The sequence below is a fragment of the Salvelinus fontinalis genome, chromosome 10 (assembly GCF_029448725.1).
Source record: "Salvelinus fontinalis isolate EN_2023a chromosome 10, ASM2944872v1, whole genome shotgun sequence".
NCBI classification, from domain to species: domain Eukaryota; kingdom Metazoa; phylum Chordata; class Actinopteri; order Salmoniformes; family Salmonidae; genus Salvelinus; species Salvelinus fontinalis.
The window spans coordinates 32,512,631-32,528,840 of NC_074674.1; the positions used below are offsets into that span (position 1 = coordinate 32,512,631).

The following is a 16,210-nucleotide window of genomic DNA, read 5'->3' on the forward strand; positions in this document are numbered from 1 at the left end:
GGGACCTACCGAACTTTGATCGATTGTCTCCTTGATTGGCTTATCATTAGTTTTAGGCTGAGTGGTAACAACTGGGGGAGCTTGTAGTTTGGGAGGTTTGGCAGCCCCCCAGAAACCTCAGAGGCAGTGGATGGTTCTTGCTTTGCTACACTTATCTTGTCCTCCTGAAACAGGCCAGCAGATATTGTTTTGAATCCTGAGAACACACCACCACCTGCTTCTGCATGAGGAATTATGGGAAGGGCTTGGGGAATTGTTAATGTAGATCAAAACATGGATCCAAAAGACTTTCCAGCGTAATCAGTTCCTGAAATAAAACCACCAAACAGGGACATGAGGGCTGGCTCTTTAGTCTTAGTTAACTGGTCTGCTGGTGTACTCTTCTCGGCACTTACCACTGATTTGTCCATTTCCTTATTTTCAAGCTCTCCCACAAAATTACTCTGTGCTTCTCATGTATTACTGCTCCTTTCACAGCCTTTTGTTTTCCAGAAGAACTGGACTGATCCTTCGTTGGAGGTAGTTCTGCTTTTGAGGGCTGTTCTGTTTTAGCAGGTTGCCCTGATGCTGTAGGGATATCAGCTTCTTTTGATTGACAGTCGACAGCTGAAGCAGGAGGTTTCTCAATGCCTTGGCCTTGGGCTACTTTAACAGCCTTAGGATCAGGTTTGAGGGAAACTGACTCTTGAGATTGAGTTTTGGCATCAGGTTGTCCAGGTGATTCAAACAATTGTGAATCTTTGTGCAATGTAACTGTCTGCCTCCCGGGTCTTTTATTTTGGCAGTGCTATCTGCTGGGGTGGTGTCAGGTGTAGCTGTTGCTATTTTGTTCTCAGTGGTTATTGTTGGTGCCGTTTGAGGAGTAGTTGTAGCTGGTAGGGGACTAGACCCTCAAAACAGAGAGCCTGCAGTTAGAAGGGCAGCTGTAGCTGGTTGAGGACTAGACCCTCCAAACAAACCCCCAAACCTAGAACCTGCAGTTTGAGGGGCAGCAGTGCCAGGCTGGGGAGTAGACCCTCCAAAAACGGAGAGAAATCCTGTAGCTTGGGTCTGTTTGAGGAGTAGCTGCAGTGGGCTGGGGACTAGATCCTCCAAACAACCCTCCAAACATAGAACCTGCAGTTTGAGGAGCGTCTGTAGGTGGTGGCTCTTTAAGGGCTTCTGGTTCTTTAGTTGTGGCAGGTTCCTAAGGTGCACATTCTGGGATGGATTCCTTTTGGGTAGTGGCACACTCAGGAGTAGGTACTGTGGTTGCCGATTCATCAGAGCTAACTTGTGGGAGTGACAAAGGGCCACTGAACATGGAAAATACACTTTCCGTGTATGGTTCTTTAGGCACTGTAGATCCTGGAACGGAGGACTCTGTAACTGACAGAGCTGATGCTGAAGGTTGTGGGGCACTGGGGCCTCCAAACACAGAAAACAATAATTTCTGGCAGTTGAACCAGAAAGGAGTCTTCCAAGAATCGAGTTAGCCTCTGGTTGTGGTTGAGGCACCTGAGAGGTGGACCCAGACTGAGATGGTGCCTGTGGTGGACTTGGTCCACTGAACATTGAGAATAAACTTTTACCAGGTGGTTCTGGGGGAGGTGCTTGAGATTAGTTTTTTTTAAATAGCCCAGAGAGCAGAACTCTGGATTGACTAGGCTGCTGAGTTAGTTGATTTTGACTTTGCACCTGTTGACTAGGCTGTTGAGTTGGTTGATTTTGTCTTTGCAACTGCACATCCTGCATGTTTGGGTACTGCTGGCTAGGCTGATTGAGAGGAGCTGCAGAAAGTGTCTGCGGGATTGGGGACTGGTTGGTACGGTACAGTCGTGGCCAAAAGTTTAGAGAATGACACAAATATTAATTTTCAAAAGATCTGATGCCTCAGTGCCTTTAGATATTTTTGTCAGATGTTACTATGGAATACTGAAGTATAATTACAAGCATTTCATAAGTGTCAAAGGCTTTTATTGACAATTACATGAAGTTGATGCAAAGAGTCAATATTTGCAGTGTTGACCCTTCTTTTTCAAGACCTCTGCAATCCACCCTGGCGTGCTGTCAATTAACTTAGGGCCACACCCTGACTGATGGCAGCCCATTCTTGCATAACCAATGCTTGGAGTTTGTCAGAATTTGTGGGTTTTTGTTTGTCCACCCGCCTCTTTAAAAAAAAAAAATTGTATTATTATTTTTGTATTATTATTTTTTTTAAATTTAAATTTTATCCCCTTTTCTCCCCAATTTTCGTGGTATCCAATCGCTAGTAATTACTATCTTGTCTCATCGCTACAACTCCCGTACGGGCTTGGGAGAGACGAAGGTCGAAAGCCATGCGTCCTCCGAGGCACAACCCAACCAAGCCGCACTGCTTCTTTAACACAGCGCGCCTCCAACCCGGAAGCCAGCCACACCAATGTGTCGGAGGAAACACCGTGCACCTGGCCCCCTTGGTTAGCGCGCACTGCGCCCAGCCCGCCACAGGAGTCGCTGGAGCGCGATGAGACAAGGAAATCCCTACCGGCCAAACCCTCCCTATCCCGGACGACGCTAGCCCAATTGTGCGTCGCCCCACGGACCTCCCGGTCGCGGCCGGCTGCGACAGAGCCTGGGGGCGAACCCAGAGACTCTGGTGGCGCAGTTAGCACTGCGATGCAGTGCCCTAGGCCACTGCGCCACCCGGGAGGCGCTGTCCACCCGCCTCTTGAGGATTGACTACAAGTTCTCAATGGGATTAAGGTCTGGGGAGCCATGGACCCAAAATATCGATGTTTTGTTCCCCGAGCCACTTAGTTATCACTTTTGCCTTATGGCAAGGTGCTCCATCATGCTGGAAAAGGCATTGTTCGTCACCAAACTGGTCCTGGATGGTTGGGAGAAGTTGCTCTCGGAGGATGTGTTGGTACCATTCTTTATTCATGGCTGTGTTCTTAGGCAAAATTGTGAGTGAGCCCATTTCCTTGGTTGATAAGCAACCCCACACATGAATGTTCTCAGGATGCTTTACTGTTGGCATGACACAGGACTGATGGTAGCGCTCACCTTGTCTTCTCTGGACAAGCTTTTTTCCGGATGCCCCAAACAATCGTAAAGGGGATTCATCAGAGAAAATGACTTTACCCAAGTCCTCAGCAGTCCAATCCCTGTACCTTTTGCAGAATATCAGTCTGTCCCTGATGGTTTTCCTTGTTGAGAAATGGCTTCTTTGCTGTCCTGCTTGACACCAGGCCATCCTCCATAAGTCTTTGCCTCACTGTGCGTGCAGATGCACTCACACCTGCCTGCTGCCATTCCTGAGCAAGCTCTGTATTGGTGGTGCCCCGATCCTGCAGCTGAATCAACTTTAGGAGACGGTCCTGGCGCTTGCTGGACTTTCTTGGGCGCCCTGAAGCCTTCTTCACAACAATTGAACCACTCTCCTTGAAGTTCTTGATGATCCGATAAATGTTTGATTTAGGTGTAATCTTACTGGCAGCAATATCCTTGCCTGTGAAGCCCTTTTTGTGCAAAGCAATGATGACGGCATGTGTTTCCTTGCAGGTAACCATGGCTGACAGAGGAAGAACAATGATTCCAAGCACCACCATCCTTTTGAAGCTTCCAGTCTGTTATTTGAACTCAAATCAGCATGCCAGAGTGATCTCCAGCCTTGTCCTCGTCAACACTCACACCTGTGTTAACGAGAGAATCACTGACATGATGTCAGCTGCTCCTTTTGTGGCAGGGCTGAAATGCAGTGGAATGTTTTGGGGGGGGATTCAATTCATTTGCATGGCAAAGAGGGACTTTGCAATTAATTGCAATTCATCTGATCACTCTTCATAACATTCTGGAGTATTTGCAAATTGCCATCATACAAACTGAGGCAGCGGACTTTGTGAAAATTAATATTTGTGCCATTCTCAAAACTTTTGGCCACGACTGTAGATGCATTGCCTACAGAAGCAAATTGAAAAATTCCAGAAAGGAAACCACCTTGTTGAGCAGGTTTTGGAACTGTATGTTGTCTAAAAAAGCCTGGTTCCTCAGTGGACCATGGTTTGTTCCTGGCATATTCTGTTGGTTGAAGTTCTGCTGATTACGAGTTGTTTGGGTGCTCAAAACATTAGAGGAATTTAAACAACCCAGAGAAAATGCCTCCTTGTTGAGGGGGTGCTTGTTGAGATGGGTTTGGTGCTTGTTGCTGACTAGGATGATTGCTTGGGAAAGCACCTTGCTGGTGGGCCTGGGGAGGTTGTACACTTAGGTGATAGGCTTTCTGCAGATGAAAACCTCAGAAACCCTGAGAGAATACCCCCCCCGGCTGAGAATGAGGACTTGCACTTGTGTGAGAGGTCGGCAAGGGTACTGTTGAGGATTACTGGATCAGGAAGTTGACTGTTTGGGGGAACTTGCTGTGGTGGTGGGTTCCCAGATAAGTCACCTGCAGAGCCAAATCTAAGAAATCCTGTTAAAAAACCTTGAGGTTCAGGTTGAGGAGGAGCATGCCCAAGAGGCATTGGAGGTGGTCTCTGATGTTGCTGCATATGCTGCTGATGTGGAACTGGGGTCAATTGGTGATGCTGGGCCTGTTGTTGACTAGGATTTTCTGGGGGTTTGGAGGCATGGACATGCTCACCAGAACCAAATGTCATGACTCCAAAGAACATCCCTCTTTCTGGTTTTGAAGGCTGTTGGGAAGACACATCATCAGAGGAACGAAACTGACATTTTAGCTTACTGCCTAAAGATGGCTCCCCCATAGGGTTATCTAAGCTAATATCTGGTGCTGACTCAAATACAGGATACACTGCAACAGGGAGGGCCCTGCGAGAGCACATGGTTAACTGGTGCAATTAATGAGCTGAAATATTTATTGAAAGGGCTAAAGAACCCTGAACTCACTGGTTGTAGTTGGCTAATGGGCTTCCCACCCACTGTAGGCATATATTGCTGAGAGGTAGTCAGAGTCAGGTCTCCCATGCACAACTTTTCCTTGTGCATTAACAAATCGTTTATTCTGGGGTGTATTTCTTGAATTAAGGCTTCTCTCTCCTATCACAGCCCTTGACTGTTCACCTAGTTGGATACATTTCTCATCCCAGTTTGCAAGATTTTGAGAGTCCTCTCTTGAGCCACTTCTCCCTGGAAGTCATTTTCCCTCTGTGGAGTTCACTATCTCTTCACCTGAAAAAAAGTTTACCAAAACGAATTTTCTCAAAAGCAAAAGTGGCTGCTGGTGTTTGTGGCATCGTTGCAGAGTCCTGAACTTTATCACTTGTACTATTTAGAATCTCTGTTCTAATGACTGGTGTATCTTGATTGTGGACTTGTGTCTTGGCATCAGACTGGGAAGGTAAATTGAAGGAAATGTTCTGCTGGGGTGAACTGTAGGAGATACAACAGATACAGGAGCAGGGCTGGTGGATTTTGGAATTAAAGAAAACAGTGTGGATATACCAGATTGAGAAGATGGTGTAGGTGATACTTCTTTAGTTTCTGCAGAACCTGAGCTGGGCTGCTTGGGGCTGAGCTAACCTTTTCAGTGAAGGAACTGAGTAATGAACTCATAGCATTTTTCACTCCAGATACTCCTGGTTTAGGTGAAGCCTCTGCCAGGGTCTCCACCTTGACATCTCTAGGGGTCCTTGGGTCCTCTCCAGTAGATTATATTCTTACGCTGCCCCGGGAAGATAACCTTGACTTGGATGACTTGGGAAGGGACCCATACTTTCTTATTTCCTAATCTTTTTCAGCCAGGTAATCTGATACTGTTTCAACTAGGCACTGGAGCTCATCCATGGGATCCATATACTCGTCACTTGGTTCCTCCACTGGAGACAGGGTGGGCTCCTGAACCAGCGCTCCCATTTGCACCTTTCCCCTCTTGTTAACCAGATAACTCTGATGTTTGTCTATGTAACTTCCATGGGATGAAGCATGTCTGCCTTGGCCATGGCCCCTCCCATTCTCAGAATGAATGGCCTCTGCTAAGGAGGCAATTTCCTCTAGCTCCTCCTCTGATCGCTTGGAGTAGTGCAGCTCCTCCTCTGAATCGTACCCTAAACCTGTCCTCATTCTGGCAGCTTCGTCCTCCTGATACACCATGTAGTTCTCCAAGGTGTACCTCAGCATGTTTTTGGCGCACATCCTAGTCTTGTAAAGAAGTCTGTTCTTGTATGGCTTGAGGCACGGTGTCATCTGCTCCTCCTCGATCTTTAACACCTGCTGCAGCACCAGCTCCCCTCTCTTCTGGCGGAGGAGTACAAGATTAGGGGGGAAAGGCTCATCTGTGAGTTTCTCTGCCTCCAAGGCGGCCAGTCCTCCTGGATCCCAAATCTTTTTCGTCCACTGCCGATCGATAGTGTCATAGCTCGCTGGGTAGGTGCCAGATAGGATGCCACTGCGTTGTGTGCTTTGGGAGAGTGAGCTGCCTGATGGCTCAGTGAGAGCTCTCCCCATGCGGAGGATACCATCGTCCTCAGGCCAACGATTCTCTTCCTTGTCCAGTAACTCGCTCAGCTGATTTCTCCCCTGCACTTTGTACTTGCTCTCCTAATCCTTCGCACCCATGCCATAATCTACAGGGATGATCCTGACCCTTCCTTTATGGTTTATGGCTCTAGTTTAGGTACATTTATTAAGGTAGAGGTAAAATGGAATGTGAGAGGAAACAATAGCAGAAAATAAAACAATACAAAGATTACATATTATAACAGGACAAAAAATGCAAGATAAAGACAATGTGACAGAGACAATAAGCATTAAATACATACATATGATAAAAATGTGGTGAATTTGTGTTTATGTGTATATTGGTAAGAGTGTTATTAAGATTGTTTGATATAAGTGTGTTATGTGTGTGATGACCGAAATTCACCTCCTCATTCTGGGGGATTATCAACAACAACATAAAATCCAACCTGAATCATCTCTGTCCAAAGTAGTTTTACAGGCCATATAGAGACATGGTAGAGGAGGGCAATTTCTATTACTAAACCATCTATTACTAAACTACACCGACCCATATGTGACCACAGCAGGCTAATCTAAGCTCAGTTTCATTAAAACTACCAAAGAAGTTTCGTAAAACAATACGTCTGAAGGAAAAAAAACTTCCTGGCTGTAATCCCACTTTTCTTTTCAGATATTATGGAATTATCCGGATCAGCTTTCTATCTGTCCACACAGACGGACATTTAGCACAATCTCACTGAGCCACATGTTTTCCATGTAAGAGTGGGAATAACCATTCTACACTGGATACATGATGGGAGTTGGCAAATTATTTGTGTTTCATCCTGGAAAACTTCCAAGCAGTTGGACAATTTTGACAATTTGACCATTTTGGTTAAAGACCAAATGTGTTCCTTCAGAAAGTATTCACACCCCACAACTTTATCCACATTTTGTTATTTTACAGCCTAAATTTATAATAGATGAAATGAAGATTTCTTGTCACTGGCCTACACACAACATAGGGAAAGAGGGATACCTAGTCAGTTGTCCAACAATGTATTCAACTGAAATGTGTCTTCCACATTTAACCCCTCAATCAGAGAGGTGCGGGGGGGGGGGGGGGGCTCTTAATCGACACATACATCTTCGGCGCCCGGGGAACAAGGGGTTAACTACCTTGCTCAGGGGCAGAATGACAGATTTTTACCTTTTTCCTGAATATAAAGTGTTACAGTGAATTCATAAAGTACTCAGACCCCTTCTCTTTGTCCACATTTTGTTACGTTAAAGAATTTTTCTAAAATGTATTAAAAAAAATAATACAATTTGCAAATTTATATGTAAAAAAAACAAATATCATATTTACGTAAGTATTCAGACTCTTTGCTATGGGACTCGAAGTTGAGGTCAGGTGCATCCTGTTTCCATCAATCATCCATGAGATGTTTCTACAACTTGATTGTAATCCACCTTTGGTTAGAAAGGTAATCCACCTTTGGCAAAAACCAAGCTATGACGTTGAAGGAATTGTCCGTAGAGCTCTGAGACAGGATTGTGTTGAGGTACAGATCTGGGGAAGGGTACCAAAAACATTCTGCAGCATTGAAGGTCCAAAAGAAGACAGGGGCTGCCATCACTCTTAAATGGAAAAAGTTTGGAACTACCAAGACTCTTCCTATAGCTGGCCGCCCAGCCAAACTGAACAATCAGGGGATAAGGGCCTTGGTCAGGGAGGCGACCAAGAACCCGATGGTCCCTCTGACAGAGCTCCAGAGTTCCTCTGTGGAGATGGGAGAACCTTCCAGAAGGAGAGTGGCCAGACGGAATCCACTCCTCAGTAAAAGGCACATGACAGCCAGCTTGGAGTTTGCCAAAAGGCACCTAAAGCACTCTTAGAGCATGAGAAACAAGATTCTCTAGTCTGCCGAAACCAAGATTGAACTCTTTAGCCTGAATGCCAAGCGTCACGTCTGGAAGGAACCTGGCACCATCCCTACGGTGAAGCATGGTGGTGCCAGCATCATGCTGTGGGGATGTTTTTCAGCGGCAGGCACTGAGAGACTAGTCAGGATCAAGGGAAAGATGAACAGAGCAAAGTACAGAGAGATCCTTGATGAAAACCTGCTCCAGAGCGCTCAGGACCTCAGACTGGGGCGAAGGTTCACCTTTCAACAGCACAACAACCTTAAGCACACAGCCAAGATAACGCAGGAGTGGCTTCGGGACAAGTCTCAATGTCCTTGAGTGGCCCAGCCAGAGCCCGGACATGAACTCAATCGAACATTTCTGGAGAGACATGAAAATAGCTGTGCAGCGATGCTCCCCATCCAATCTGACAGAGCTTGAGAGGATGGGAGAAACTCCCCAAATACAGGTGTGCCAAGCTTGTAGCGTCATACCCAAGAAGACATGAGGCTGTAATCGCTACCAAAGGTGCTTCAACAAAGAACTGAGTAAAGGGTCTGAACACTATTTTTAATACATTTGCAAACATTTCTAAAAATCTAAACATGGCGTATTGTCTGTAGATTGATGAGGGAAAAAACAATTTAATCCATTTTAGAACAAGGCTGTAACGTAACAAATGGGGAAAAAGTCAAGGGGTCTGAATACTTTCTGAATGCACTGTATGTTTGGGGAAAATCCAATAAAAAAACATTACTGAGTATCACTCTCCATATTTTCAAGCATAGTCGTGGCTGTATCATGTTATGGGCATGCTTGTAATTGTTATTAAGGACTGTGGAGTTATTCAGGACAAAAAATAAATGGAATGGAGCTAAGCACAGTCAAAATCCTGGAGGAAAAGCTGGTTCAGTCTGCTGTCCAACAGACACTGGGAGATGAATTCACCTTTCAGCAAAACAACCTAAAACACAAGGCCAAATCTACACTGGAGTTACTTAACAAGAAGACAGTGAATGTTCCTGAGTGGCCAAGTTAGAGTTTGGACTTAAATCTGCTTGAAAATCTATGGCAATACTTGAAAATGGTAGTCTAGCAATGATCAACAACCAATTCGACAGAGCTTGAAGATTTCTGAAAGAATAATGTGCAAATATTGTACAATCCAGGTGTGCAAAGCACTTAGAGACCCAGAAAGCCCCACAGCTATAATCACTGCCATAGGTGATTCTAACATGTACAGTGGGGCAAAAAAGTATTTAGTCAGCCACCAATTGTGCAAGTTCTCCCACTTAAAAAGATGAGAGGCCTGTAATTTTCATCATAGGTACACTTTAACTATGACAGACAAAATGAGAAAAAAAAAATCCAGAAAATCACATTGTAGGATTTTTAATTAATTAATTTGCAAATTATGGTGGAAAATAAGTATTTGGTCAATAACAAAAGTTTCTCAATACTTTGTTATATACCCTTTGTTGGCAATGACAGAGGTCAAATGTTTTCTGTAAGTCTTCACAAGGTTTTCACACACTGTTGCTGGTATTTTGGCCCATTCCTCCATGCAGATCTCCTCTAGAGCAGTGATGTTTTGGGGCTGTTGCTGGGCAACACAGACTTTCAACTCCCTCCAAAGATTTTCTATGGGGTTGAGATCTGGAGACTGGCTAGGCCACTCCAGAACCTTGAAATGCTTCTTACGAAGCCACTCCTTCGTTGCCCGGGCGGTGTGTTTGGGATCATTGTCATGCTGAAAGACCCAGCCACGTTTCATCTTCAATGCCCTTGCTGATGGAAGGAGGTTTTCACTCAAAATCTCACGATACATGGCCCCATTCATTCTTTCCTTTACACGGATCAGTCGTCCTGGTCCCTTTGCAGAAAAACAGCCCCAAAGCATGATGTTTCCACCCCGATGCTTCACAGTAGGTATGGTGTTCTTTGGATGCAACTCAGCATTCTTTGTCCTCCAAACACGACGAGTTGAGTTTTTACCAAAAAGTTCTATTTTGGTTTCATCTGACCATATGACATTCTCCCAATCTTCTTCTGGATCATCCAAATGCTCTCTAGAAAACTTCAGACGGGCCTCGACATGTACTGGCTTAAGCAGGGGGACACGTCTGGCACTGCAGGATTTGAGTCTCTGGCGGCGTAGTGTGTTACTGATGGTAGGCTTTGTTACTTTGGTCCCAGCTCTCTGCAGGTCATTCACTAGGTCCCCCCGTGTGGTTCTGGGATTTTTGCTCATCGTTCTTGTGATCATTTTGACCCCACGGGGTGAGATCTTGCGTGGAGCCCCAGATTGAGGGAGATTATCAGTGGTCTTGTATGTCTTCCATTTCCTAATAATTGCTCCCACAGTTGATTTCTTCAAACCAAGCTGCTTACCTATTGCAGATTCAGTCTTCCCAGCCTAGTGCAGGTCTACAATTTTGTTTCTGGTGTCCTTTGACAGCTCTTTGGTCTTGGCCATAGTGGAGTTTGGAGTGTGACTGTTGTGGACAGGGGTCTTTTATACTGATAACAAGTTCAAACAGGTGCCATTAATACAGGTAACGAGTGGAGGACAGAGGAGCCTCTTAAAGAAGAAGTTACAGGTCTGTGAGAGCCAGAAATCTTGCTTGTTTGTAGGTGACCAAATACTTATTTTCCACCATAATTTGCAAATAAATTCATAAAAAATCCTACAATGTGATTTTCTGGATTTTTTCCCCTCATTTTGTCTGTCATAGTTGAAGTGTACCTATGATGAAAATTACAGGCCCCTCTCATCTTTTTAAGTGGGAGAACTTGCACAATTGGTGGCTGACTAAATACGTTTTTGCCCCACTGTATTAACTCAGGGTTGTGTATACTTATGTAAATGAGATATATACATCTATACTTAATTTTCAATACATTTCGGAAAACTTGTTTTCACTTTGTCATTATGCATTATTGCGTGTTGATGGATGAGAAAAAAAATCTATGTAATGAATTTTGGCTGAAACAACACATTGTTGGAATAAGTCAAGGGGTATACTTTCTGAAGGCACTGCATGTTTACAGATATATATTAAATAGATAAAAATTCTATAAAAATTCTATACTAGATCCAATTATATACAAAACACCAAAGATTCAATATCTATTGGGTTAACTTGCACTGTTGCCCACCACATTATTGGATTGAAGAATCACTCCCTAGGGGGAACTATTTATATATTCAAGCAGGTGACATTGCTAACCTCCTTCTTATGCTGTGTTAAAGGATGTGTCAGTGACAAATAAACATAACCTGACTAGATTTAAAGCTGCCAACCTTACTTGAGAAATGTGCTTGTATTCTGATGCTTGATTCTGTACCAGGAGGATGGATGTCCCCAAATCATCTGAAAGAGGGACACCCTCCAATAAACAGAAGAGCTAAGCCTCAGGCCCTCAGTTAACTGGGTCTATTTGCAATATAATCATTTAATAGTTTGACGTGAAAATTAAGCCATCAGAACAAACCAACAGATAATAAATGACTGATACTGCACTTCACAAACTCTATTCATGTCTTAACTATTCTTCACTGTGTGTCAATATGTATGACTGTAGTATACGTGAATAGGTGTGCCATCTTTTATGGCTGAATTTGTATTGTGCATGTGTCTTTGTATTCTGTGTAGGGGCATGTCCTGTATGTTTGTGTGTGTTATTCAGAAACTCTACCTGCTCCCGCGGTGGTCTCTGTAGTCCATGTCAAAGCTGTGCATGGAGTCTGTGCAGGAGTCCAGGTGGTTCTGGAGCTGGGGGCCCATGGGGTACTGGTGCATGGAGGAGTTGGGCTGGGCCGTAGTATGGTACCGCGGGGGCAAGCTGATGCTGGTCTCACTGCGGTAGTCACTGTCCCGGTCGTCCACTGCACTGTCATGGTCATCTAGGGCTGTAGAGGGACAACAGGACAAGCTTCACAACACAGAACGTCTAGAGGCCTCTACATCCTCAAACTGCTAAAATGACTACAGAATCTCCATTCTATACACTGAGGTCAGGAATGATCAGGTAAGAGGGAGGTAAGGAGGACAAGGGTCATGCACTTTTGAATGCAAGCCAACCAGAAAATAAACTTCAGTGAGAAGGGGAAAGTGATGCAACTGAATATATAGGCCATTAAATATAGAACCCTTAGTTGCTACATCCATTTTTAATTATATAAGTTAGTGCATTCGAAAAGGATTCTGAACCCTTGACTTTTTCCACATTTTGTTACGTTACAGCCTTATTCTAAAAAGTATTACATTGATGGGGGGGGTGACTAAGGGGGGGGGGGGGGGGTGACTAAGTAAAACCAGTTAAAAAAAAAAGTTTGCTAATTTATTACAAATAAAAAAACACTAAAATATTACATTTACATGAGTATTCAAACCTTTACTTAGTACTTTGTTGAAGCACCTTTGGCAGCGATTACAGCTTCGAATATTCTTGGGTATGACAATACAAGCTTGGCACACCTGTGTTTGGGGAGTTTCTCCCATTCTTCTCTGCAGATCCTCTCAAGCTCTGTCAGGTTTTTTTTTTTTTTTTTTTTTTTTACCTTTATTTAACTAGGCAAGTCAGTTAAGAACAAATTCTTATTTTCAATGACGGCCTAGGAACAGTGGGTTAACTGCCTGTTCAGGGGCAGAACGACAGATTTGTACCTTGTCAGCTCGGGGATTTGAACTTGCAACCTTCCGGTTACTAGTCCAACGCTCTAACCACTAGGCTACGCTGCCGGGAGAATTGCTGCACAGCTATTTTCAGGTCTCTCCAGAGATGTTCGATCAGGTTCAATTCCGGGCTCTGACTGGGCCACTCAAGGACATTGAGACTTGTCCCGAAGCCACTCCTGCGGTGTCTTGGCAGTGTGCTTAGGGTCGTTGACCTGTTGGAAGGTGAACCTTTGCCCCAGTCTGAGGTCCTGAGAGCAAGTTTTCATCAAGGATCTCTCTGTACTTTGCTCTGTTCATCTTTCCCTTGATCCTGACTAGTCTCCCAGTCCCTGCCGCTGAAAAACATCCCCACAACATGATGCTGCCACCACCATGCTTCACCGTAGGGATGGTGCCAGGTTTCCTCCAGATGTGACGCTTGGCATTCAGGCCAAAGAGTTCATTCTTGGTTTCATCAGACCAGAGAATCTCTTTTCTCATGGTCTGAGAGTCCTTTAGGTGCCTTTTGGCAAACTCCAAGCAGGCTGTCATGTGCCTTTTACTGAGGAGTGGCTTCCTTCTGGCCACTCTACCATGAATACACGATTGGTGGAGTGCTGCAGAGATGGTTGTCCTTCTGGAAGGTTCTCCAATCTCCACAGAGGAATTCTAGAGCTCTGTCAGAGTGACCATCGGGTTCTTGGTCACCTCCCTGACCAAGGCCCTTCTCCCCCGATTGCTCAGTTTGGCTGGGCGGCCAGATCTAGGAAGTCTTGGTGGTTCCAAACTTATTCCATTTAAGAATGATGGAGGCCACCGGGCAGGGGGACATGAAATGCTGCAGACATTTTTTTGTTACCCTTCCCCGATCTGTGCCTCGACACAATTCTGTCTTGGCGCTCTACGGACAATTCCTTCAACTTCATGGCATGTTTTTGCTCTGACATGCACTGTCAACTGTAGGACATTACATAGTCAGGTGTGCCTTTGCAAATCATGTCCAATCAATTGAATTCACCACAGGTGGACTCTAATCGAGATGTAGAAACATCAAGGATGATCAATGGAAACAGAATACACTTGAGCTCAATTTTGAGTCTCATAGCAAAGGGCCTGAATATTTATGTAAATAAAGTAGTTTTTTTTGTTGTTGATAAATTTGCAAAAATTCTAAAAACCTGTTTTTGCTTTGTCATTATGGGGTATTGTGTGTAGATTGCTGAGGATTATTTTCTATTTTTTCCTATTTAAAACAAGGCTGGAACAAAATGTGTAAAAGTCAAAAGGTCTGAATACTTTCTGAAGGCACTGTAACTTATAAATGCCTCCTGAGCTTAGATTAACTGTCATACCACATCAGAACCCAACATAAGCTTGTTATACTCAAATGTTTGTGAACAAACAAAGCATATCCTCAAAACATGGTTAAAACTATCATTTTGATATCATGGAGTCCTTGCATACGTCATTGTAAATAAGAATTTGTTCTTAACTAACTTGCCTAGTTAAATAAAGGTGACCGTTTCCTATTTTTTTTAAACATTTTTTAGAAATACATAACTCTGTCTATGAATTTGAGTGGTTACATTTCTCTAGCCCCATTCCCAGCTTTTTCCAAAACACAGGCGGGTGACCGCTTTGTTTCAATTAAGGATTACTGCTTTAAATACAGACAAAAATGGACACTCCAGACAAAAAGTGATATTCCAAAATGACTGTGTTAAGTAACGCAATTGCTATGTTGACATAAGGGAATTCTCTCTCCTTAGTGACCCAGACTCAATTTTGGCATCAGACAGGTCCTTTGGATTGCAGTGCTGACCCTGAGCTGAGTGGCCTGCTTAAGGGGACATAGGCCTTATCGCTCCAGACTGATATGTGAGATCTGATATGATATGATAGATCAGGACAAACTGATGTATTGATATCTCTAAAAATCAGAGGGGAAAACAAGTTGTCAAGGTGACACCTGAACACAGGCTGACAAACAGTGCCCCCTGTCTGTGTGATGATGCGGTTGCATCTCACAGACATCTGTTCAGGAAGTCAACAACTGCCACTATGCTTTATCAAGGTCACCCGCTGACTACAAAAACATAGATCTAGGCCTAACTGCTATTGTCCAGTTATGTTTACATGGAGGTAGTAATAATAACCATATTTGTGTTTCCATGTCCTGTGGGGAAATTGATATAGATGATGAAACTCAGATGGTGCGATGAAGTGGGGCTGGTGGATATTTCCCCTGGCTGTAGCGACTATTGTTGGTGCTGGGAAACATGCACAAAGCATTGAGGATTGGCCAAGGTGAAGCTTTGGGAAGGTTTAGAATTCATCAGAAAAAGACTGTGTATTACATACTCAGTGTGTCAGTCCATCCGAAAAAGTTGCCTGGTGAGGGTGTTGGCGGAGAAGTAAAGTGAGAGGTAGTGGAGAGTATGCAAAAACAGTGCCTGACTTGGGAGGGGGAATTATGACCATAACATACACAGTGGACAAACAGAGACACCACTAGCAGACATGCATGAACATGGCATCCCTGTGTTGACATTCTTCATAACTTTGGATAAGTAGTGACTGTTCTGGAAAATTAAGATTGGATAAAAAGGCTTACTTGATGTCAACTCTGGGCTAGGAGATTTACACATAACTCAGGAATAGGACAAGGAAATAAATAACATAAAAAGCCCAAACTAATGGAAGACAGAGGGAGACAAGGCTGATGAGAGAGCTCCATCTAGTGGAAGTCAGTCCCACTCACAGCATTGGGAGGCAGCGGGAGGCATGAGGCGTCTCTGGACCTGATCCTGCAGAGGGTACCAGAGAGAGGAGAGGAGAAGAATTGTGACCTTTGACCATCATAATCCACAAAAACATATCATCATCATCAGCAATCTCAAACTCCTGCATTTGTCATAATATTGTCATCACCACCATGACTTCAATGCCGATGCATGCAATAGTTAGACCTACCATCTACACTATCACTTCAGAGCACACAGTGATAAACACACGCTCATGTCAATACTGTACCTAACCAGAGTTTGTGACATGCAAAAGCGAGATGAGGAAAATGTCATATGACAACAGGGTTAATCCCATCTTCCATTTCCATGTATTTTACTGTATGCTAGTGAATGCAGAGAGCCAAGTGTAATCTGGAGATAAGGTTACAGAACATTCAACCGCATTGTACTGGGAACTTTACAATATGTAAA

At 44.1% G+C, this 16,210-nt stretch overlaps 1 protein-coding gene across 2 annotated transcripts in view; it reads right to left on the bottom strand.

The window, feature by feature from the left end:
• The window catches only part of LOC129864054 (protein unc-13 homolog B-like), a 110,922-nt gene that overhangs the window by 58,079 nt on the left and 36,633 nt on the right, over positions 1-16,210 (bottom strand). For both annotated transcript variants that reach the window (XM_055936608.1, XM_055936607.1), the window contains exons 7-8: positions 15,754-15,799; positions 12,031-12,244 (exon numbers count right to left, since the gene is read on the bottom strand). In XM_055936608.1, coding sequence (XP_055792583.1) covers positions 12,031-12,244; positions 15,754-15,799 — 260 coding nt within the window. The remainder of the gene's footprint in view (positions 1-12,030; positions 12,245-15,753; positions 15,800-16,210) is intronic.